Source organism: Bos javanicus, chromosome 24, assembly GCF_032452875.1.
Source record: "Bos javanicus breed banteng chromosome 24, ARS-OSU_banteng_1.0, whole genome shotgun sequence".
In the NCBI taxonomy this organism is placed as follows: Eukaryota; Metazoa; Chordata; class Mammalia; order Artiodactyla; family Bovidae; genus Bos; species Bos javanicus.
In genome coordinates this window covers 52,756,577-52,782,684 of record NC_083891.1, presented here as the reverse complement: position 1 = coordinate 52,782,684, position 26,108 = coordinate 52,756,577, and the positions used below count along the sequence as shown (strand labels likewise).

The 26,108-nt window shown below is 39.0% G+C and overlaps 1 protein-coding gene across 2 annotated transcripts in view; it reads right to left on the bottom strand.

The window, feature by feature from the left end:
- DCC (DCC netrin 1 receptor) overlaps nucleotides 1-26,108 on the bottom strand; it is a 1,302,902-nt gene that overhangs the window by 228,008 nt on the left and 1,048,786 nt on the right. For both annotated transcript variants that reach the window (XM_061400228.1, XM_061400229.1), the window contains exon 14: nucleotides 21,070-21,180. In XM_061400228.1, coding sequence (XP_061256212.1) covers nucleotides 21,070-21,180 — 111 coding nt within the window. The remainder of the gene's footprint in view (nucleotides 1-21,069; nucleotides 21,181-26,108) is intronic.

Here is a 26,108-nt window from a genome sequence, read left to right as displayed (position 1 = left end):
CCAGGAGTCTCCAGCAGAGGCGTGGGTCAGTGGTGGCCTGCTGTAGGGTTGGGGGCACTGACTGTAGCAGTACATGAAAGGAATCTTTTGAAGAAGGCCAAACACAGTTTGGCCCAAAGTAAATTGCAGCATCATTTTGAACTGTGGTATTGGAGAAGACTCTTGAGAGTCCCTTGGACTGAAAGGAGATCCAACCAGTCCATCCTAAAGGAGACCAGTCCTGGGTGTTCTTTGGAAGGAATGATGCTGAAGCTGAAACTCCAATACCTTGGCCATCTCATGTGAAGAGCTGACTCATTGGAAAAGACTCTGATGCTGGGAGGGATTGAGGGCAGGAGGAGAAGGGGATGACAGAGGATGAGATGGCTGGATGGCATCACTGACTTGATGGGCGTGAGTTTGAGTGAACTCTGGGAGTTGGTGATGGACAGGGAGGCCTGGCATGTTGTGATTCATGGGGTCGCAAAGAGTCTGACAGAACTGAGTGACTGATCTGAACTGAAATAGCAGGGAGGGAACACAGCCCCACCCATCAAGAGAAAATTGGATTAAAGAATTACTGAGCATGGCCCTGCCCATCAGAACAAGACCCAGTTTCCCTCTCAGTCAGTCTCTCCCATCAGGAAGCTTCCATAAGCCTCTTATATTTCCCATCAGAGGGAAGACAGACTGAAAACCACAATCACAGAAAACTAGCCAATCTAATCACATGGACCACAGTCTTTTCTAACTCAATGAAGCTATGAGCCATGCCATGTAGGGCCACCCAAGACGGATGGGTCTTGGTGGAGAGTTCTGACAAAATGTGGTCCACTGGAAAAGGGAATGGCAAACCACTTCAGTATTCTTGCCTTGAGAACTTCATGAACAGTATGAAAAGGCAAAAAGATAGGACACTGATAAATGAACTCCCCAGGTGGGTACATACCCAATATGTACTGGAGATCAGTGAAAAAAAAAAAAAAAAAAAAAAAAAACTCCAGAAAGAATGAAGAGACAGAGCCAAAGCAAAAACAACATCCAGTTGTGGATGTGACTGGTGACGGAAGCAATCCAATGCTGTAAATAGCAATATTGCATAGGAATCTGGAATGTAAGGTCCATGAATCAAGGTAAATTTAAAGTGGTCAAATAGGAGATGGCAAGAGCGAACATCGACATTTTAGGATTAAGCAAACAAAAATGGACTGGAATGGGTGAATTTAACTCAGATGACCATTATATCTACTACTGTGGGCAAGAATCCCTTAGAAGAAATGGAGTAGCCATCATATTCAACAAAAGAGTCTGAAATGCAATCAGTTCGGTTCAGTTCAGTTGCTCAGTTTTGTCTGACTCTTTGAAACCCCATGAATTGCAGCACGCCAGGCCTCCCTGTCCATCACCAACTCCCGGAGTTCACTCAGACTCACGTCCATCGAGTCAGTGATGCCATCCAGCCATCTCATCCTCTGTTGTCCCCTTCTCCTCCTGTCCCCAATCCCTCCCAGCATCAGAGTCTTTTCCAATGAGTCAACTCTTCGCATGAGGTGGCCAAACTACTGGAGTTGCAATACTTGGATATAATCTCAAAAATGACAGAATGATCTCTGTTTGTTTCCAAGGCAAACCATTCAATATCATGGTAATCCAAGTCTATGCCCTGACCAGTAATGCTAAAGAAGCTGAAGTTGAATGGTTCTATGAAGACCTACAAGACCTTCTAGAACTAACACCCACAACAGATGTCCTTTTCATTATAGGGGACTGGAATGCAAAAATAGGAAGTCAAGAAACACCTGGAGTAACAGGCAAATTTGGCCTTGGAATATGGCATGAAGCAGGGCAAAGACTAATAGAGTTTAGCCAAGAGAACACACTGGTCATGGCAAACACCCTCTTCCAACAACACAAGAGAAGATTCTACACATGGACATCACCAGATGGTAAACAATGAAATCAGACTTGCCAGGGTCCAGCCCTGGTGGATCCAGGGAATTCAAAGCAGGGACAGCGTCGGTGAGGATCAGGAAACAATTGCTTAATTAAATGTTAATTAAGGATATAAAGAGTGGTTAAATAAGGATAGCTCAGTGAGGAAATTCAGTGGAGAAAAGAGGCTGAATAACTTGGTTTACGTGGAAAGCTAATAAAATTCCAAAATAAGGAATTTGCGTCACCTACGTAGGGTGCAGGCGTCCTCCCATTCTCCCGAAGAAGAGAAGAAACTAAGGCCTCCCTGGTCAGATCTTAGAAGCCCAGGCAAAACTAGTAGGCTTGACGAGCCTCCATGCCCCAGATGGAAATTCAGCCAGAAGGTGAGAGAAAGAATGACATGGGGAGACCAAGTTTTGGTGAACAAAGCCCGCACTTTATTTTCCAAAGTAGTTTTTATACCTTAAGTTGTGCATAGGGGATAATGGGGGAAGGGGTAGAGTCAGCAGTAAGCCAGGCTTTCTTCCTGCAAACTTATCATATGCAAAAGTTTAGGTGATTTACTGGCCCAGAGGCCTGTTAACATTTTAAGACCCTTTCTTCAGAAAACTTATTTTTCTAAAGGTGCTTAGTCAGGCGCCACCCTCCAAAAGCATTAGATAAAGTTGCATTTCTAAGGGAAAAGGTGTGGTGGGCTATAACAAGAAAAAGAATTAACTCAAGGGTCCAAGGTTATAAACATTAAAGCTACTACTTACATTCCTATACACCAATTATATTAATCAATACACTGCCAGGGACACAGTAGGTAAGGGATATGGAAACACAGCAGCAAACATTGGCCCAACAAGTGAAAAACCCTTCACCAATACAATTTCTAATCAGTCTTTTAACCGCTCAAAGGAATCTGTATTCAGACAGTTTAGAACATCTCATGCCTCTCACGGTTGTGAACTAAAACACTCTTGTCACGCTCAGGAACTTTATTAACTGGAGCTGTAATTTAACTCTTTTTCAGAGAGAGGTGGTGGGGGACAGCCCCCCGTAAAGTCAGAGGTGTAGGTGAGAGCACAAGGCAGTAAAGTAGGCAGACTCTGGTTTTGGGGGTAGATGCTCAAGAATTTCCAGGGGGACTCCTGAGGTTCGATCTTGCCTTTGCGTATACCGAGCCTCCTTCCTCATGACCTTTGCCACGGGTGGAGTTCCTCACGCTGGCTTCCAGCAAGACTGATTATATTCTTTGCAGCCTAAGATGGAGAAGCTCTATACAGTCACAAAAAACAAGACTGGAGGCTGACTGTGGCTCAGATCATGAACTCCTTATTGCCAAATTCAGACTTAAATTGAAGAAAGTAGGGAAAACCACTAGATCATTCAGGTATGACCTAAATCAAATCCCTTACGATTATACAGTGGAAGTGAGAAATAGATTTAAGGGACTAGATCTGATAGACAGAGTGCCTGATGAACCATGGACAGAGGTTTGTGACACTGTACAGGAGACAGTTATCAAGACCATCCCCAAGAAAAAGAAATGCAAAAAAGCAAAATGGCTGTCTGAGGAGGCCTTACAAATAGCTGTGAAAAGAAGAGAAGTGAAAAGCAAAGGAGAAAAGGAAAGATATACCCATTTGAATGCAGAGTTCCAAAGAATAGCAAGGAGAGATAAGAAAGCCTTCCTCAGTGATCAGTACAAAGAAACAGAGGAAAACAATAGAATGGGAAAGACTAGAGATCTCTTCAAGAAAATTAGAGATACCAAGGGAACATTTCATGCAAAGATGGGTACAGTAAAGGACAAAAATGGTATGGACCTAAAAGAAGCAGAAGATATTAAGAACAGGTGGTAAGAATACACAGAAGAACTGTACAAAAAAGACCTTCATGACCCAGATAATTATGATGGTGTGATCACTCACCTAGAGCCAGACATCCTTGAATGCGAAGTCAAGTGGACCTTAGGAAAAATCACTACAAACAAAGCTAGTGGAGGTGATGGAATTCCACTTGAGCTATTTCAAACCCTAAAAGATGATGCTGTGAAAGTGCTGCACTCAATATGCCAGCAAATTTGGAAAACTCAGCAGTGGCCACAGGACTGGAAAAGGTCACTTTTCATTCCAATCCCAAAGAAAGGCAATGCCAGAGAATGCTCAAACTACCGCACAATTGCACTCATCCAACATGCTAATAAATTAATGCTCAAAATTCTCCAAGCCAGGCTTCAACAATACATGAAGCATGAACTTATAGATGTTCAAGCTAGATTTAGAAAAGGCTGAGGAACCAGAGATCAAATCAACAACATCCGTTGGATCATCGACAAAGTGAGAGAGTTCCAGAAAAACATGTACTTCTGCTTTATTCACTATGCCAAAGCCTTTGACTGTGTGGATCAAAATAAACTGCAGAAAATTCTTCAAGAAAGGGGAATACCAGACCACCTGACCTTCCTCTTGAGAAAGCTGTATGCAGGTCAGGAAGCAACAGTTAGAACTGGACATGGAACAACAGACTGCTTCCAAATAGGAAAAGGAGTACGTCAAGATTGTATATTGTCACCCTGCTTATTTAACTTATATGCAGAGTACATCATGAGAATTGCTGGGCTGGAAGAAGCACAAGCTGGAATCAAGATTACTTGGAGAAATATCAGTAACCTCAGATATGCAGATGACACCACCCTTATGGCCAAAAGCGAAGAACTAAGGAGCCTCTTGATGAAAGTGAAAGAGGATAGTGAAAAAGTTGGCTTAAAGCTCAACATTCAGAAAATAAAGATAATGGCATCTGATCCCATCACTTCATGGCAAATAGATGGGGAAACAGTGGAAACAGTGGCTGACTTTATTTTGTGGGGGCTCTAAAATCACTGAAGAGGGTGACTGCAGCCATGAAATTAAAAGAAATTTACTCCTTGGAAGGAAGGTTTTACCAACCTAGACAACATATTAAAAAGCAGAGACATTACTTTGCCAACAAAGTTCTGTCTAGTCAAGGCTATGGTTTTTCCAGGAGTCATGTATGGATGTGAGAGTTCGTCTATAAAGAAAGTTGAGTGCCAAGGAATTGATGCTTTTGAACTATGGTGTTGGAGAACACTCTTGAGGGTCCCTTGGACTGCAAGGAGATCCAACCAGTCCATCCTAAAGGAAATCAGTCCTGAATATTCATTGGAAGGACTGATGTTGAAGCTGAAACTCCAGTACTTTGGCCACCTGATGCAAAGAGCTGACTCCTTTGAAAAGACCCTGATGCTGGGAAAGATTGAAGGCAGGAGGAGAAGGGGACAACAGAGGATGAGATGGTTGGATGGCATCACTGACTCAATGGACATGAGTTTGAGAAAACTCTAGAAGATGGTGAAGGACAGGGAAGCCTGGTATGCTGCAGTCCATGGGGTTGCAAAGAGTTGGACACGACTGAGCAATGGAACTGAATTGATGTTCATAATAGGGTTGTTCAAGATACTAAAAAAGTAGAAGCAACGCAAGTGTCTATTTTCATAAGTGTATAAACTGTGCCCTCTACATAGAATGGAATAATTTTAATTTTTAAAAGGAAAGGAAATTCTGACACATGCTACAAGAACCTGTTTTGACATTCAGTTCAATTCAGTTCAGTCACTCAGTCGTGTCCAACTCTTTGCAACCCCATGAATCGCAGCATGTCAGGCCTCCCTGTCTATCACAGACTCTCAGAGTTAACCCAAACTCATGTGCATTGATTCGGTAATGCCATCCAGTCATCGCGTCCTCTGTCATCCCCTTCTCCTCCTGCCCCCAATCCCTCCCAGCCATCAGGGTCTTTTCCAATGAGTCAACTCTTTGCATGAGGTGGCCAAAGTACTGGAGTTTCAGCCTCAGCATTAGTCCTTCCAATGAACACCCAGGACTAATCTCCTTTAGGATGGATTGGTTGGATCTCCTAGCAGTCCAAGGGACTCTCAAGAGTCTTCTCCAACACCACAGTTCAAAAGCAGCAATTCTTTGGCACTCAGCTTTCTTCATAGTCCAACTCTCACATCCATACATGACTACTGGAAAAACCATAGCTTTGACTAGACGGACCTTTGTTGGCAAAGTAATGTCTCTGCTTTTCCACATGCTATCTAGGTTGGTCATAACTTTCCTTCCAAGGAGTAAGCATCTTTTAATTTCATGGCTGCAGTCACCATCTGCAGTGATTTTGGAGCCCCCAAAAATAAAGTCTGATACTGTTTCCCCATCTATTTCCCATGAAGTGATGGGACCAGATGCCATGATCTTCGTTTTCTGAATGTTGAGCTTTAAGGCAACTTTTCCACTCTCCTCTTTCACTTTCATCAAGAGGCTTTTGAGTTCCTCTTCACTTTCTGCCATAAGGGTGGTGTCATCTGCATATCTGAGGTTATTGATATTTCTCCCAGCAATCTTGATTCCAGCTTGTGCTTCATCCAGTCCAACGTTTCTCATGATGTACTCTGCATAGAAGTTAAATAAGCAGGGTGACAATATACAGCCTTGATGTACTCCTTTTCCTATTTGGAACCAGTCTGTTGTTCCATGTCCAGTTCTAACTGTTGCTTCCTGACCTGCATATAGGTTTCTCAAGAGGCAGGTCAGGTACTCTACGTGAAATCAGTCAGTCACAAAAGAACAAAAATTGTATGATTCCATTTATATGAAATACTTAAAGTTGTCAAAGTAGTAAAAAGACAAAGTAGAATGGTGATTGCAAGGAGCTGGGAAAGAGGGACAAGTTACGAGGCATTTTTTTTCAAGATCAAAAGTAGTTTGGAGAAGGGCAATAGTGATGGTATACAATAGTGTGTCTATACCTAATGCCACTGAACTGCACACTTAACAATGACAAATGATATTTAATGTGTATTTTAAAACCATTTTTTTAATTAAAAAAATTAGCAGACCCTAAAAGTATGTTTACACTTGTCTCTTTCCAGGTGGTGCTAGAGGTAAAGAACCCGCCTGCCAATGGAGGAGATGTAAGAGATGAGGATTAGAAACCTGGTTTGGGAATATCCTCTGGAAAAGGGCATGGCAACCTGCTCTAGTATTCTTGCTTGAAGAACCCCATGGACAAAGGAGCCTAGTGGCCTACAGTGCACAGAGTCACAAAGAATTAGTCACGACTGAAGCGACTTATTGCCAAATTCAGACTTAAATTGAAGAAAGTAGGGAAAACCACTAGACCATTCAGGTATGACCTAAATAAAATCCCTTATGATTATACAGTAGAAGTGAGAAATAGATTTAAGGGACTAGATCTGATAGATAGAGTGCCTGATGAACTATGGAATGAGGTTCGTGACATTGCACAGGAGACAGGGATCAAGACCATCCCCATGGAAAAGAAATGCAAAAAAGCAAAATGGCTGTCTGGGGAGGCCTTACAAATAGCTGTGAAAAGAAGAGAAGCGAAAAGCAAAGGAGAAAAGGAAAGATAAAAGCATCTGAATGCAGAGTTCCAAAGACTAGCAAGAAGAGATAAGAAAGCCTTCTTCAGCGATCAATGCAAAGAAATAGAGGAAAACAACAGAATGGGAAAGACTAGGGATCTCTTCAAGAAAATCAGAGATACCAAAGAAACATTTCATGCAAAGATGAGCTCGATAAACGATAGAAATGGTATGGACCTAACAGAAGCAGAAGATATTAAGAAGAGATGGCAAGAGTACACAGAAGAACTGTACAAAAAGATCTTCATGACCCAGATAATCACGATGGTGGGATCACTCACCTAGAGCCAGGCATCCTGGAATGTGAAGTCAAGTGGGCCTTAGAAAGCATCACTACGAACAAAGCTAGTGGAGGTGATGGAATTCCAGTGGAGCTATTCCAAATCCTGCAAGATGATGCTGTGAAAGTGCTGCACTCAATATGCCAGCAAATTTGGAAAACTCAGCAGTGGCCACAGGACTGGAAAAGGTCAGTTTTCATTCCAACCCCAAAGAAAGGAAATGCCAAAGAATGCTCAAACTACCGCACAATTGCACTCATCTCACATGTTAGTAAAGTAATGCTCAAAATTCTCCAAGCCAGGCTTCAGCAATATGTGAACCATGAACTTCCTGATGTTCAAGCTGGTTTTAGAAAAGGCAGAGGAACCAGAGATCAAATTGCCAACATCCGCTGATCATGGAAAAAGCAAGAGAGTTCCAGAAAAGCATCTATTTCTGCTTTATTGACTATGCCAAAGCCTTTGACTGTGTGGATCACAATAAACTGTGGAAAATTCTGAAAGAGATGGGAATACCAGACCACCTGACCTGCCTCTTGAGAAACCTGTATGCAGGTCAGGAAGCAACAGTTAGAATTGGACATGGAACAACAGACTGGTTCCAAATAGGAAAAGGAGGTCGTCAAGGGTGTATATTGTCACCCTGTTTATTTAACTTATATGCAGAGTACATCATGAGAAACGCTGGACTGGAAGAAACACAAGCTGGAATCAAGATTGCTGGGAGAAATATCAATAACCTCAGATATGCAGATGACAACCCTTATGGCAGAAAGTGAAGAGGAACTAAAAAGCCTCTTGATGAAAGTGAAAGAGGAGAGTGAAAAAGTTGGCTTAAAGCTCAACATTCAGAAAACAAAGATCATGGCATCCGGTCCCACCACTTCATGGGAAATAGATGGGGAAACAGTGGAAATAGTGTCAGACTTTATTTTTGGGGCTCCAAAATCACTGCAGATTGTGACTGTAGCCATGAAATTAAAAGACGCTTACTCCTTGGAAGGAAAGTTATGACCAACCTAGATAGCATATTCAAAAGCAGAGACACTACTTTGCCGACAAAAGTTCATCTAGTCAAGGCTGTGGTTTTTCCTGTGGTTATGTATGGATGTGAGAGTTGGACTGTGAAGAAGGCTGAGTGCCAAAGAATTGCTGCTTTTGAACTGTGGTGTTGGAGAAGACTCTTGAGAGTCCCTTGGACTGCACGGAGATCCAACCAGTCCATTCTGATGGAGATCAGCCCTGGGATTTCTTTGGAAGGAATGATGCTAAAGCTGAAACTCCAGTACTTTGGCCACCTCATGTGAAGAGCTGACTCATTGGAAAAGACTCTGATGCTGGGAGGGATTGGGGGCAGGAGGAGAAGGGGACGACAGAGGATGAGATGGCTGGATGGCATCACTGACTCGATGGACGTGAGTCTGAGTGAACTCCGGGAGTTGGTGATGGACAGCGAGGCCTGAAGTGCTGCGATTCATGGGGTCGCAAAGAGTCGGACACGACTGAGTGACTGATCTGATCTCATCTGATCTGATCTGAAGCGACTTAGCATGGATGACCATGGTGGAGATGAAGTGTAAGTATTTGGGCATTTGAGAGGCAGAGTCAACAGAGCTGTGTAAGGAAGAGGTTCCATGATAAGTCAGAGATCTTTAGCTTGGGCAACTGGTGAATAATACAATGAACGGAGGAGAAACAGAGAAATTCTTTGGTCATGTTAAATGCAGGGTGCCTACTAGTCACATGCATAGATACCAGGCAAATAGGGTATATAAGTCTGAGACTTTGGAGAAAGACTGTGGAGAAATTTATATCAAGAGATGAGAAGCCACCAGCATATAAAGGGTATTTAAAATAAACCTGCATGAAGACAGTGTGAACATGTGTGTAAACAAATAAAATACAAATAAGATGATGTCAAACAAATAAGACGATGTCAAGCAGGTATCATTAAGTCTTCCCGCCCCACACTGGAAGACCAGGTTCTTTACAATGGCCTAAAGGGTCACGTGGGACGTGCCCCTTGGTGCCCTTAGTTCTCTATCCTCGTCTCCTTCCGCTTTCCCCCTTGCTCACCTCGCCCCAGCCATTCACTCCACGTCGGACCCTGACTTTCCCCAAACGTGACAGACATACTCTGGCCGCAGGGCATGGCACTTGCTGTACCTCTGGGAAGCTCTGCCTCAGATATGCCTTCCTCCCTGACCTTCTTCAGGTTTTGTTATCTAATTTCCAACTTCAGACTTCTTTACCTACCATATTTTAAAATTGCAATCTTTACCTAAACTCTTCATCTCCTAATAATCTCATTTCCCCGCCCCCCCGCCATAGGGTTTATGGTCACTTACTGTGCTACCTATTTCATTATTCTTTGTCTCATCTTTCTCCATGAATTCTCTATAATGCCAATAATTAGAACAGTTCCTGGCACCAAGTGCTCAAAAATACAGAAACAAAGTCTACGTTTCCTATGAGGTTCAATACAATTATCATTATGTACAACTCATTACATATAAAATTACCACAATTTTATATAACTCTCTCTATATGAAAATTTTTAAGGAAAACATTAAAAAATTTTTGACATTGAAACAACACAAAAGTACAGTTATTAATGTCATTTTGTCTTGGTCACTGGCAAGATTTGTCTCCTCTGGCTCCTGAAAATGAAAATGATTGCTGCTGCGTACCGTGTACTACGGACAAGGCATTGCCAAGTTGTTGGGACTTTGATATATCTGTTCTCTATGTAGTATGCTGCATATTATGGGTCATTTTGTTAGAGTTTAGCTCCAGTCCTTACTAGCCTATACATACATACATACATATATATATATATATATATATATATATATACACACACACACACATATATATATAATTTTTTTTTAACAGAGAATTAGAGAAAGCCAATGACATACCCACACTCTTTCCAGACAGCTCTGATACATACTAATGTTTCATTTCTATTGGCAGTGCTTGTTCTCAGCAATGGATATCATCTTCCTTGTCACTCACTTCTACAAACTGTAAATGCTGCTTGTTTATTGCAGTGGACATTCACTTCTAATCATCATTTAACTCTACCATAGGGAGTTAAAGGATATGTATTAGGATGTTTAGAGCAATGGTCTGATAATCTTTGGATGGTAAGGCCTGTGTTGCTTTGTGGTGTGTATTTTCTACCTGCAATACTACATATTTATTGCTTCTATAACAAAAGTATATTCAAATGTTACAGTGGCTTTCTAAATTTGTCCATAAAGATCCGTCAAGATTTGCTTCAATAGGATAAATGTATGTTATATAAAAGCCATATCTTTATAACTATTATGTATTTCTTTATAATTTACAAATTTTTATAAGTTAATCTTTTTAACATTGAGTAGTAACTCTCTGTCCCAAAAGATATATTTGGCTTTTAGAAAATTACCAAAGATAAATCTATATTTATTTTCTGTTAGAATGATTAGCATTTTTACTCCATCCCTTTACTTCTAATTCTTTCACATCTTAATACTTTATATTTGCTGATTATAAATATCATATATCTTGATGTTTTAAAAATCTCAGTTAATAATCTATCCTTTAACTGGTGAGCTTAATCCATTTATGTTTTTTGTTATTACTATATGAGGATTTATGTCATTTTATTATACACTTTTAATTTCCTATTTGTTTGTAACAAACAATTAGTTTTCTTCATGATTTTGTTTGAATAGGCTAAAGCACTCTCCCCCACCATTATTTTTTCTCCTCTACTGAATAAGAAATTATATACTCTATATCCTTAAACTTGTCATTTTTCAATTTTGAAAGGTTATGAAACTTGAAATGTAGAGTTAATTATATCTTTACTTTTCATAAGAACAACACTAAAAAAAATCTCTAAACTGTTTAATCTCCATGATCTCTTATCCTTTACCACCTCATTTTTGTCAACTTTTTGTTAACTTTCCAAAGTATTATAATTTTTGTTTTATAAAGTCATAATGTGTTCAGATATGCCCATATATTACATTATTTTGCTAATCAATTTCTCTAATCACACTTCTAATGATTTTCTTTTTATCTTTTTTTAAAAAGTATGGCCCTTTACAAAAAAGATAGTGGTGATAAATTCTCTTTATGTGAAGGGTGTTTATGTTTCTCCTTTCCTTGTATAATTATTCAGTTGGCTATACAATTTGGGGATGATGGAAATTTTTTGTCAGTACTTTGCAGATATTTCATTGCTTCTTGGTTTAATTGTCACTATTGGGAATTCTTCATCAATATAATTATACTTCCTAGATAAGTAATCTCTCTCTGGGGCACTTTAAGCTCTTCTTTTTGTCTTTATCTCTGTACTCTTCAATATATCAAAGCTAAAGCATTATTCCTGAGTCTGATAATCAAGGTATTTCATCAATTCTGGAAAATTTTCACTTCTTATCTTTTGAAAAATCATTTCTCCTCCATGCTTTATTTTCTTTGGGGATTATGACTGATGCATGCTAAATTTTCTTATTTCATGTTTCATGTCTTTAGAATTTTCTCTTTTTATGTATTACCATGTGTTAATTTTGTTTTCACCTATGTTTACTATATTATTTAACACATCCAGTGACATTTCATTTCAATGACTATTTGGTTTTCATATTTAAAGTTTTTACTTTTTTCTAATCATTTAAATAAACTATTTCTCAAATCTGGATTGGCCTTTTCTATTTTTTGGAAAGAACTTGTTTACATGCTTTGATTGCTTAAGTGTTGTATATTTGAGATTTGAAGTTCCATAACTGGAATACTGGTAGTTATCAATATAAAATTATTTACCCATTTCATATATGTACGTACGAATACGTGTATGTGTTGTCACACCTCCTGTCATTCTGATCTTCCTGTTTCCTTCTTCTAAGAACACTTTTGGAGAAGGAAATGGCAACCCACTTCAGTATTCTTGCCTGAAAAATCCCATGGACAGAGGAGCCTGGCAGGCTACAGTCCATGGGGTCGCACAGTTGGACACGACTGAAGCGACTTAGCTTGCATGCATGCAAGAAGACCTGACCACAGTGGATCCCCCTAGAGAATTCAGGGACATGGATATTTCCTGGCTGGGGCTGGAGGGCGGGGGCGGGTGGGGTGCATTATGCAGCCTACCACAACTCTTCCATGTATTCTCTTCTTCTTCCTTCCTTGTTTCTTTCCTACTCTTTATTTAATTTCTTGCAATTAGTCAAAAACTTATTTTTCTCATTTCTCATTCTTCTGCCTGGAGACGCCCCACTTTTCAGAGTCTGTTTTTTGAATGCATATGATAATTCTGATATGCACTGTTTCTTCTTTCTGGGTAATCTCATCATCTTAGAGTTTATGATTATTCTTAAAATAAACTTTAATGTGATCTTCCTCAATTCCATGTGCCCAAGGAGTATTACACCTATCATGCAGATTCCAAAAGACAGAAGTTCTTTTGTGGCTCATTTTGCAAATGAAGTGAATTTGCAGTAATTCCACTTTACGATTACCTAAAAGACACTTGCTCCTTGGGAGGAAAGTTATGGCCAACTTAGATAGCATATTAAAAAGCAGAGATATTACTTTGCCAACAAAGGTCCATCTAGTCAAGGCTATGGTTTTTCCAGTGGTCATGTATGGATGTGAGAGCTGGACTGTGAAGAAAGCTGAGTGCCGAAGAATTGATGCTTTTGAACTGTGGTGCTAGAGAAGACTCTTGCTAGTCCCTTGGACTACAAAGAGATCCAAGAAGGAGACCAGTCCTGGGTGTTCATTGGAAGGACTGATGCTGAGGCTAAAACTCCAACACTTTGGCCTGGGAGGGTTTGGGGGCTGCAAGAGAAGGGGACGACAGAGGATAAGATGGCTGGATGGCATCACCGACTCGATGCACATGAGTTTGAGTGAACTCCAGGAGTTGGTGATGGACAGCAAGGCCTGGCGTGCTGTGATTCTTGGGGTCGCAAAGAGGCGGACACGACTGAGCGATTGAACTGAACTGAACTGATCAGGCTAATAGGGCTAATTATCTGTTTCCTGGGGGCAGGAAATTAGAGCCTGTTCTTAGATTCAGAGGTTTTGCTTACATCACTGTCGCATTTTCAGGATTCTCTGCATTGGTAATTTTTGCTAGACAAGCTCCTCCATTTTATGGTAAGGGTTTAATTTATATCATTATTGATTTGTATAACAACTTCTACCTGTTCACTTTAATTTTATTTTTAAGCAGCACAAATGGATACCCATGCTGTTTCCTGGAGAATGCCTTGCTGAACTTAATCAAAAATTCCTTCATATCCTATGCAAGACATTTACATAAGAGCTTTGGGGAATTCTAATGATTTTGTTTTTTTAAGCTGATATTTTGAGATGCAAAATAAATATTTTAAAACTTCCCAGCTGTTAGTAATAGCAAACATGCTTTTAGGGAACCCTGAACAAACAGCGAGGTTTGGCTCTATAATTACTTTAACAAAACATCTTAATTAAAAGGGTAATCCATAAGGAACTGGAGTATTTCTCCAAATTAGTGCTTTTTTTTTTAATTTAAGCATATTATTTTACTAGCCAGATTATATTGGATAATCATTACACAGTTTACACACATTCTTAATTGCATGATATCAAAGTCATTTTTAAATTTGAATATCGTAAATAATGCCTCACTAAATATATTTTGCCCAGTGCTTCCCACCACACCACCCTTCCATCACCCTCAGATAATTTCCTTATGTAAGAATTCAAGAAGCAGAATTTGCTTATGTTGCTTAATATATATTACTATTGATCTTCACACTGCTTAAGCCAAACAGAGAAGGCAAAAGAAACTACAGAAGTCATAGAAAGAGAGGGAATGGCTTTCACTGCTTTCAGCTATCTATATGCATCACTGCTTCTGTTGAACTGACGTGCAAGGCTTCAAGTTATCACCCTAATGAATAAATCACAGCTTGGAGTTCAGAAGGAGACTCGGAAGCAAGGAGAGACAGCTATCCAGTAACGTACGCTTAGCAGGTCCAGCACTGGGCCTCCCTCCCAGCGCAGATTTCTCTGCTTACAGCAAAGAATACCTCTCATTTCAAGTGGTTTTCACAAAGATTGCTTGCTCCTTATCCAAAAGCTTAAAGGAAATCAAAGCCATTCTATATGGAAATCTGACTTCAGAAAGCTTAGCCTTGAAAACTTTGATAAAAGTCATCTAAATCTCAATTTATAATTAAACATTTACTTGAATAAGTTAAACTCTGAGATGAATATTTAAAGAAAACCCCCCTAGCTTAAATATATGTATATGATTATTCTATAGATTCTGTATAGATTCCATATTCTATGCTATTTCTACATTTTCAGATAGAGAGAAAGCCATCAGGCTGCATATTTTGGGGCTACTAGTGATCACTTCTGGGCTTGTCCATTTATCCAAATCTTAATTCTTATCCAAGGTTACACTTTTTAATATTTGAATGATGCAGTCAAATGAAGAAAAACCGGAGGAAGGAAGAGGAATCAGATTCAGTTTCAGGGAGTAGCTCAGCAAACAGAGATCACGGGTCAAGAAGCTGAGACAGCCTTAGGATCAAATGTGCGGTCTTTCAGTGCAGCAAGTGAAACCAGCGCTTTACAAAGCAAATGGAACACACCTGGCCCGGACTTCTACAGTTAAATGCCCTATTAGTCTCCACTCTGTTTTAAAGGCTAATGATTCTCAAGGAGTATAGAACAGGCGCATGCATACTCAGTCACTCCATTGTGTCCAACTCTTTGCAACCTAATGGACTGTAGTTTACCAGACTCCTCAGTCCGTGGAACTGTCCAGGCAAGCATACTGGAGTGGTTTGCTATTTCCTTCTCCAGGGGATCTTCCCGGTCCAGGAATTGAACCCACATCTCCCCATTGCAGGCAGATTCTTTACCACTGCTCCACATGGGAAACCCTAATTATCTCAAATCATAAACTATAACAGCATTATGTACAAGAAGTATGGACTCCACTAGCTTTCTTCTATTAATTTGTATTTACATTTTATCAGATTGCTAATGTTCATGGCCAGTTCTTATGGTTCACGGTAACTGTTTAAACAATTTTAATCCAAAGGTCTAAACAATTTTAACCCAATGAAGATGTGAAAGAATGAGTGAAGAGGCAACAGATGAAATGTGTTGAAATGTGTTAAGATAATTGGTTGGTAAAGGAGTAGGAGTGAGGATGAATTCTGAGCTAATAATGATAGATGTGCTTTTTCTTAAGCCATACTTTTTGAAGAATGTTTACTATTCTGTCCTACACACCCTTCTCTATAATCCTAGCTGTCAGTCCCCTTTCCCTGAAGTTTCTACTTTAAGTACTCCTTGTTCTTATGAAGCCTGCTCAATCACTGCAGCCATTGTTAATGCCTCAAGAGAGTTATTCCTGTTTTTCACATTTGTACTGCCCATTACTTGGCACACCATAGGTACTGAATCAGTACTCAAATAAGGAGAAACATAGGGAGAAATGCTGCATGCAGAAGAGAGATACTATTAAGCTAAAAACATGGTACAGTTCAAACATCCAAAGAAATAGCATTTATTAAGACTCTATGCATGAGCTCGCATAGAGGCCCTTGATTAGCACAGATGTATGAAACTGGCTTCCCTCGTAGAGCGTGCTTAAGAATTCTCCCTGCAATGCAGGGAACACCAGTTTGATCCTTGGCCCGGGATGATCCCACATGCTGCAGGGCAACTAAGCCCACGTGCCACAACTACTGAGCCCACGCGATGCAGCTACCGAAGCCTGTGTACTCCAGAGCCCGTGCTGCTCAACGAGAGAGGCCACTGCAATGAGAAGCCTGCTCACTGCAGCTAGAGAAAGCCCTCACAGAGCAACGAAGACACAGCACAGGCAAAAACGAAATTCAATAAAAAAAAAAAAAAAGATGTGTATGAGATGGAGTCTACTTAGATCCAAGGGATATGAAGAGAATGTAGTTAAGTGGGAGTCTTGTGCCATCCCAGGAGCTGCGAGTTTACGTTTGGTTCTGCTTACAGTGTGAGTCATTCAGAGCAAGGAGTAGGAGCACGCAAGTCAGCGGAGCATCCCATTCCTCCCGGGTATTTTATGGGAGCTTCAGCACCTCTGCTTCATTTATTTTCACTCCTTCCAGTAAGAGACATAGTCCCTTAAGTTTGGGTAAATGATATGACCTCATTTCTTAGAATCTTTTGCCTTGAATCACTATTTTTACCATCACTGGGTCAGTTCTACAGGATTCATGGACACTTATCTTTGATAAACTGGACTGGACACTGACTCACCCAACCTGGTTTGAGTATCAGCTCCATCATTAACAGCAGAGTGAGATCAAGTGAGCTTAATTTTCTTAGCTTAACTTACTCTTTAAAAATAAAGATAACAATATATACTACAATGGAGAGAAGAGAGCATAAAACACAATATATAAAGGTTAAAAGTAATTTCTCAAGTAAAATAGAGAAAGGAACTATTCCTATAGCACATCCTAACCACCCTTGTATTGTTTACATGAGACCAATCATGTTCTCGTGACTTTGGGCCCAGCTCTCCTGACCTCCTTGTCATACTTCAGACACCAAGGGGGCTCCAGTCTCTGGATGTCTATTCTTGCTATTCCTTCTGCACCAGAGGCTCTTGTCTGAATTATTTGCATGGCTGTCTCCCTCACTTTCTCAAGATCTGTGCTCACATTTTCCTAATCTGCGAGATCTTCTCAAATCCCTACATAAAAGAGTACTCCCTCATCATTTGCTATACCTTCTGCCATACTTCCTTTTTTTCACATCATTTGTCACTACCATTTCTACCTTGATAAAATTTATACTCTTTGAGAATAGTGACTTTGTTTATTGTTTTGCCCCTAGAACCTAAAATAATGCCTGGTATAGAGAAACTTTCAAGAAGAAATATATGTTGAAAGAATGAACACATGATTTAAACTTCCCTAATCCATTACTGAAGGGTATACACTCTGCAAAGTGTGACTTGATGTAGCTCTGTGACTTCTTGATTTATCTGAGACAAGTTAAATAATATTTATTTTCTAAGGCTCAATGTACTTTATTGTAAAGTAGTCCTGAATTGGCCCATGTATCAGTTCAGTTACTCAGTCGTGTCCAACTCTTTGCGACCCCATGAACTGCAGCACGCCAGGCCTCCCTGTCCAATACCAACTCTTGGAGCTTGCTCAAACTCAAGTCCATCGAGTCGGTGATGCCATCCAACCATCTCATCCTCTGTTGTCCCCTTTTCCTCCAGCCTTCAATCTTCCCCAGCATGAGGGTCTACTTCTAATACACCTTTTGAGTTTTAAACAGGATATTTTCTTCAAAATGCAAACATAATTGTCAGTAGTTTTAAAAAATTATTTCATGGCTTGCTTAGGATAAAGCAGGTTATAGCTTTAATGATATTCTTAGGATAAAGTTCAAATTCTTATTTGGATCTTGCCAAACACAGAATCTGCCTTTCTTGCAAAAGTAATTGTGTGCCATCTCTGTGTTTCAGCCTTGATGGTCTTTATTTCAGACCTTAAGAGCAGTACTATGACCTATGTTGACTTCAAACTTGCATTTACTTTGCCTTCTCCTCAGTTTTTAATGTATGCTTTGCAGTGATAATTCTTGTTGATGCATCAGGTCTCAATTTTAAGCACAAATCTTCTCTATATCCATCTGTTTGCCTATCTATGGTTCTATTTAGCCATCCATCCTAAGTTGAACTATAGGATACTGCCAATATTCAACCAGATTTGTACTATAACAATGACGATTCCCTATGACTTCATTTAGAATGTTTCTTTCTACGCTGCTGCTGCTGCTGCTGCTGTTAAGTCGCTTCAGTTGTGTCTGACTCTGTTCGACCCCATAGATGGCAGCCCACCAGGCTCCACCGTCCCTGGGATTCTCCAGGCAAGAACACTGGAGTGGGTTGCCATTTCCTTTTCCAATGCATGAAAGTGAAAAGTGAAAGTGAAGTCACTCAGTCGTGTCCAGCTCTTCGCAACCCCATGGACTGCTGCCTACCAGGCTCCTCCACCCATGAGATTTTCCAGGCAAGAGCACTGGAGTGGGGTGCCATCGCCTTCTCTGCTTTCTAAGCTACACAAGGAAAATAATCATATCTTTCTTATTTATTATTATATCCTCAGAGCTCAGTACAATGTCTGATGTTAGGAAAACTTTCTATAAATATTCTTTGAATTAATGTGCTATTACATAGCAGTGATTATCAGTATTGTGGAAATAGTATTTGTTGGTTGTTTTACTGCCAGCATAATCATGTTGTAAAACCAAGACTGCGACTATACTAAAACAATTGAATGGCACTGAGTTATTTATAAAGGGAAGACAGGAAAGATCACGGAGGAAGAAAATTGAAAGAAGGAGCCTAAGGAAGAGAAAGGGAGAACAGATTTGAGAAATGGTGATGGAGAGGAGAGAGGGAGAGAGAAAAATGAGAGGAAAAGAGAGAGACAGAATTGTCAGTTTCCAGGCACTTGAGTATTTTCAGGTCTGTCACTGAAGAAGTACGTGAATTCCATTTTCAATTAGTTAGGTAGCCATCATATTCTCAGTACACATGTGTTTATTCTTTTAGCCACTTTTTTCTTGGTCCCAGTTTGGATCACCTAGTTTTAAGTCTACTGATTTCAACTTCCTTCTTTTTCAAGTATCTTTCAATTTTTATAAATTTCTACTTCATGTATCTGTAATTCTCTAGAATATATTTCTACTTTATTATTTGTATTTTTGTTTATTCTATTATTTATATTTCCATTGCTTCCATTACCCCTTTCTCTTGAATTTTATTCTCATATTTAGTCATGATACTTTTTATTTCAAGAAGTACTTCTCATCTGATAATTTTGAAGATTTTGTTATATTGAACACACTGATATGTGATTTTATATGAACCTCAATATCTCATCCACAAGTATTTCAGATAACTATCAATTAAGAAAATAGGGCAGACTATCCTTTATGTAAAAAAAGTGCCAAACATTAATGATCATATCATAAGCTAGTCAAAAATACATATTGCTATTTTCAGAAGTATCATAAAAGAGCCAGAGAAGCTATGTAAAATAATTACATTTTATGCTTATTATCGGAAATTGCAGGCATTACTCTGAAGAACATGGTTAAGATCCATTACTTCAAATAAAATAAATAGAATAAAGGTCATATCAAATTTTTTGAAAAAAAGTGATTTGCTATGAAGACTAAAAAATGGGCCAAAGAACTAAATAGACATTTCTCCAAAGAAGACATACAGATGGCTAACAAACACATGAAAAGATGCTCAACATCACTCATTATCAGAGAAATGAAAATCAAAACCACTATGAGATACCATTTCACACCAGTCAGAATGGCTGCAATCCAAAAGTCTACATGCAATAAATGCTGGAGAGGGTGTGGAGAAAAGGGAACCCTCTTACACTGTTGGTGGGAATGCAAACTAGTACAGCCACTATGGAGAACAGTGTGGAGATTCCTTAAAAAACTGGAAATAGAACTGCCTTATGACCCAGCAATCCCACTGCTAGGCATACACACTGAGGAAACCAGAAGGGAAAGAGACACGTGTACCCCAATGTTCATTGCAGCACTGTTTATAATAGCCAGGACATGGAAGCAACCTAGATGTCTATCAGCAGATGAATGGATAAGAAAGCTATGGTACATATACACAATGGGGTATTACTCAGCCATTAAAAAGGATTCATTTGAATGAGTTCTAATGAGATGGATGAAACTGGAGCCTATTATACAGAGTGAAGTAAGCCAGAAAGAAAAACACCAATACAGTATACTAACACATATATATGGAATTTAGAAAGATGGTAACAATAACCCTGCATACGAGAAAGCAAAAGAGACACTGATGTATAGAACAGTCTTATGGACTCTGTGGGAGAGGGAGAGGGTGGGAAGATTTGGGAGAATGGCATTGAAACATGTAAAATATCATGTATGAAACGAGTCGCCAGTCCAGGTTAGATGCACGATACTGGATGCTTGGGGCTGGTGCACTGGGACAACCCAGAGGGATGGTATGGGGAGGGAGGAGGGAGGAGGGTTCAGGATGGGGAACACATGTATACCTGTGGCGGATTCATTTCAATATTTGGCAAAACCAATACAATATTGTAAAGTTTAAAAATAAAATAAAAAACATAAAAAAAAATAAAAATAAATAAATAATTTATACGGCATTGCTGAAGACTCTATATCCATTCAGGGTTTTTTGATTTGTTTTGTTTTGCATCTAAAGATACAGGAAAAAGAAACATCCCTAACGTGGAAGTTCATCAAATTTTTAGAGGTATTCTTTGAAGCTGAAGTAACAAAGAAGACAGATATCAGAGTGACAGTGATGGGGAAAGGTCTTACCATCAAGATCATTCTCTGGAGTCTCTGCTGTGAACCAGTTGGAAGGTGGGCCAGTGCCATTGACTGTCATGGCTGACACCTGAAAACTGTACTGACTTCCTTTCTCCAGTCCTGTGAAAGAATTTTCCACAGAAGGAAAAAAAAATAAGTTACTGAATAACAAGTATTTTTCATGGGTTTTAAAAGTTTTAGCAAAATTTCAACAATACTAAACATGCTTTACATTTTGTGTGATTGTTGTGGTAATTACTGTTATTTTGGCCAAAAGGGTTGGAAGATTACAGCAAGAAATCAAATTATTTTTCATATATTCTCATTTATTTTTCCCAGTTTACAAAAATGTTTCCTTGAAAATAGCCTCAGGGCAGATGCAGAATATAAAATATGAACGATGAAGAAATAATCAAAAATAGCAAGGATCATTTTTCCTCACAGTCCAGAAGAAGCCTGCCTATAAATCAAGAACAGTCAATCTAAAAATTTATGCTCCATCATTCATTCAAGGTCAGTGATTCCTCTGGGCAAAGAAAGAGAACTCCAAAGCCACTGTACTTCAGCTGAAAATACTAGGTTTTCATCTCTCGAAAACATCTCAAGGCATATTTGTTTTGCATTAGGTTCCATACTATAGCATGAAGAAAATCTGTCTCTGTGATAACTTGGACACGGATTGCAGTACTCAGTGATGACCTATGAGCTGATTTTCCAGTACACAGAGAGTACAGGTAATAAGAGAAGCCTTGTGCATCATGGCCGAGTGTGACATGTATAAATTTGTAATGTGAATAACTTTCCTTTTATCTGAGTTTCAACATAGCTCATCAATGTGACACATGTTTATAAAACAAATAATGCCTCTCAGAAGACCATATGACTTTTCTGAGACACTGAGGACTCGGTGTAAACCAACAAGCTCTTAAACCTTAAGGAGTTGAACAGCACTGATAACAATTAAAATATCATCTCTCTTTTTTCCCCATTCATTTGAAATGGCACAAACATTTGGAGCCAAGGAAAAATCATAAATAAAATAGCCTCTTAGAGAAATGATGCTTCTATTAAATACAAAATTATGTATTTGTTTATTTTTGTACAGAAGGATGAATAATTCTTGGTACTGAGAAGAATTCTAACTTGCTACTAATAGATGGCTTTTAAGCCATGGTTAGAATGACTTTGGTACAGTTGAAGGCAGTCATCTTCAGTAACTAGGACTTTTAGAGAAGGCAATTTGATAAACTCAGCCACATATAATAATGGCCACTTAAGATACATCTAATTTTATAAAACACATTGGAAGGCATGGGTTGAGAATAGTGTTGGTACTGTTGTTTCTCTTACTGTGAGTGCTTTAGTTTACATCCATAGAGTCACCACGATGCCTGACTCACGGAAGGCACAAAGAGAAACAACTGTTGGAAGGTTTATTAGAGCAAGTCTTAGCGCTAAGGAGATACCAGGTTATAATACAATACCCAACACCATCAGCAAGGCGGTGAATGGATGCTTTTAAACATAAAAGCTTCTTTAGGTAGGCTTGTGCGCCCCCTGACCTGTCCTTTAATTAGCATGGCATCAATCTGATATTTGTTAACGTTTTGCACCCTTTCCTGGGTACTGCTGTTGATTCCTGAGGCAGAAGGAGTACAGAGCTGTCTGGGAAATCAGAAAGCTCATACGAAGAGAATTTGGGGAAGTAATGTTTACCTAATCACTGAAGCTCATGATTTTCATGGTTGTCTCACTTGAAACAGTTTAATTTCTTCAAGAATATACTCTTTTGTATTAAGAAGAAATTTGACTTCATTTTTCTTTGAAATGGATGGACAATTATGTCAACACTATCTCCAATGACTGATGTGGAATACCATCTTTGGCGGTTAGTTTTATATGTAAACTGGAGTAAGACTAAAGTCCCCTCAATCAAACATTTATTGTTGCTGGGAAGGTATTTTTGTAGATATGACTAAAGTCCATAGTCCATTGATTATATATAAGGGATATTATCCTAGATAATTTGGTGAGCCAGATTTAATCAGGTGAAGGATCTTAAGAACAGACTGAGGCTTCTCTGAAAAAGAAATTTCACCGGTAGGGAGCAGCTTCAGCTTGAGAGTTCCAGCTGCCTCTCCTGATGGCCTGCTCTGTCCATTTTGGAATTGTCCAGCCAACCATCACGATCAATTAAGTCAATTCCTTGCAACAAATCTCTTAGTATATATCTCCACTGATTCTGTTTCTCTGGTCAACATACCTTGACTAACATGTCAACTTTTTACATGCAATATTTTGACACATAAATGGAAATCTTTCTGAATGCCCTATACTCTGTCCCATTCATTTGACTTTATAACAAGTGATGTGTTGCATGCAGACTTTACTGATTTTAACATAACTTAACTAAAATATAGAAAGGGCTTCCCTGGTGGCTCAGACGATAAAGCGTCTGTCTGCAATGCAGGAGACCCGGGTTTGATCCCTGGTTTGGGAAGGTCTGCTGGAGAAGGAAATGGCAGCCCTGCCTGGAAAATCCCATGGATGGCAGAGCCTGGTAGGCTACCATCTGGGGGTCGCAAAGAGTTGGACACAACTAAAATATCTTACTATAAAGCAGATACACAAATTTCTCTTTATAATTTTGCTAAAATTCAAGTTACATATTTTGAGTTTAGGCTCTATCAGTATCATTAACTCAGTTTTGAGTAAAATGAAAGCTGACTAATAGCCTGAATAATAATTTGAAGTAACTATTAAAAGGCAGTTAAGAGACCATCCATTGTTTCCCCAATGGAGCCTCACCTGGCACCCCCCACCCCACCCAGCTACTTATCAGAATATATTTTCTAACCAAACACAGTAAAGTAGCTTTTCATATCTTTCTATGATATCAGTAGTGAAGTTTTAACCCTCTGTACAGAGTAGTACCCAGATGATCCTAAAAATCCTGCCAACTTTTCTTGTAATACTATATTTTAGCTTAACTTTTTAAAATTTTGCATTTTCTTCTAGAATATTGCTGTGGAATCTCACTAATAACACCTAGAAATTTTAGTATAAGAAAACATTTAAAGATATATACAACATTCCATTATTAAAAGAGATTGTAATGCTTAGTGAAACAGCCCATCTAATGCTGTTCATCCAACCAAGTGATCCTATAAATAAAGCAAGTATATTTCTGGAATAAGAAATTCACCAAGGGAGGGAATCCACTCCAACAGTTTTGCTGGTTAAATAAAATTATTCTTTAGATTACATTGAATCTGCTTTACTGTGGTTTTACCTACAGATAATTTTGAGTTTTACACAGTGGGGTTAAAAAGAAGTTAAATTCCACTTTCAAGATATCTTTACCCAAGTCTTCTGATCTAAATTCAGTGCCTTCAGTACCAGATCTTTATCAGCAGAATTAAACCTGTGACTCTCTTCTAGATTAGGTAAGTGAAGTACGCAGCGATAGGCAAAACCAGAAATGTGTGCTTTTCAGAGTCAGTCTGGACACTCCCCTGAATTCTAGCCTGCAAAAGTTCCTGCTTCTTTGTTGTGAGGGGTACTTGGCCAGACGAGTTTTAGATGGGCTATGTGTATTCATGTTAGTTGCTCAGTTGTGTCTGACTCTTTTGAGATCCCATGGACTGTAGCTTGCCAGGCTCCTCTGTTCATGGAATTCTCCAGGCAAGAATACTGGAGTGGGTTGCCATTTCCTTCTGCAGGAGATCTTCCCAACACAGGGACTGAACCCGGGTCTCCTTTAATCTCACTTTCTCATATATAGTTATTAGGTAATAATACCTGCATTTCTATCTTAGGGTGTTCTTTTGAGAATCAAATGGCAAAACTGCTTTCACAAATAATTTATAAAATTAGACATTTGATAGACATAAAGATACCTAATATTTGCAAATTATTTTCTCATTTGAAACACTCCAGTGATGGATGGATAGATGGATTCATTCATTCATTCATTCACTGGAGACGGGATAGAAGGAAACCAATCTGTAAGCAAAAGCTATTTTCTGTGTATATTTCTCGAAGTTGTTATCTGAGATGTGTTTTCAGAGTTGGACTAATGAAAGTATTAACTAGGATTTTAAACCTAAATAAGCAGGGGAGTTTTGACTTAATCTCTTCTAAAGTTACTTAATTCCTTTAGCCGCCAAGATAATTTTCGATTTTTATTATTCAATATATATCTCTTTCCATCTCTGAGTTATTTCACTGTTCCTTTACATACTCACACAACTGCATAGTCATTGCCTATGGTCAATAACATATTACTGATAGCTTAAGAGTTAAGAATACAGGTGTTCAGTTTAGGCAGAATTAGATTCAAATTTTTGCTTTGCCACTTACTAACTGCATGACCTAAAAAACTTACTAGCCATCTTTCTTTGCCTAAGATTTCTCATCAATAAAATGGAGTCTATGAATAAAAAATTATTACAAAGGTTACATTTTAAAACAGACAAAGCTTTATTTTCTTATCATGGATTTTTTTTAGCTATACTGAGGTATACTTAATATACCAATTGCTGTGCATAGTTAATGTATACATTTTAATGAATTTAGACCTAAGCATAAACTATGATACCACCACTAGAAATAAGGTAATAAACCTATATATCACTTCCAAAAGACCCTTTTTTTCCCTTTGCTCTTTTTTTAGTGGTAAGAACACTTGGCATGAGATGCCTTCTAAACAAGTTTTTAAGTGCACAACACAGTATTGTTAACTGTAGGTGCTATGTCGTACGGCAGATCTCTGAAACTCATTTGTGTTGCAAAACCTTAATTTTATACCCATCCAACGACTCTCCATTTTCCCCTCCCCCTCTCCCCTGGCAACCACCATTCTGTTTTGTTTCCATGACTTTGAATTTTAGATACTTCATGTATGTGGAATCACGTGGTATTTACCCTTCTGGGACTGACATTTCACTTAGCACTGCATCTCCAGCCCATCCATTTTGTTGCAAAAGGCAGGGTATTTTTTTCTTTTCTGTGATAAAGCTGAATAATATTCCACTGTATGTACATAC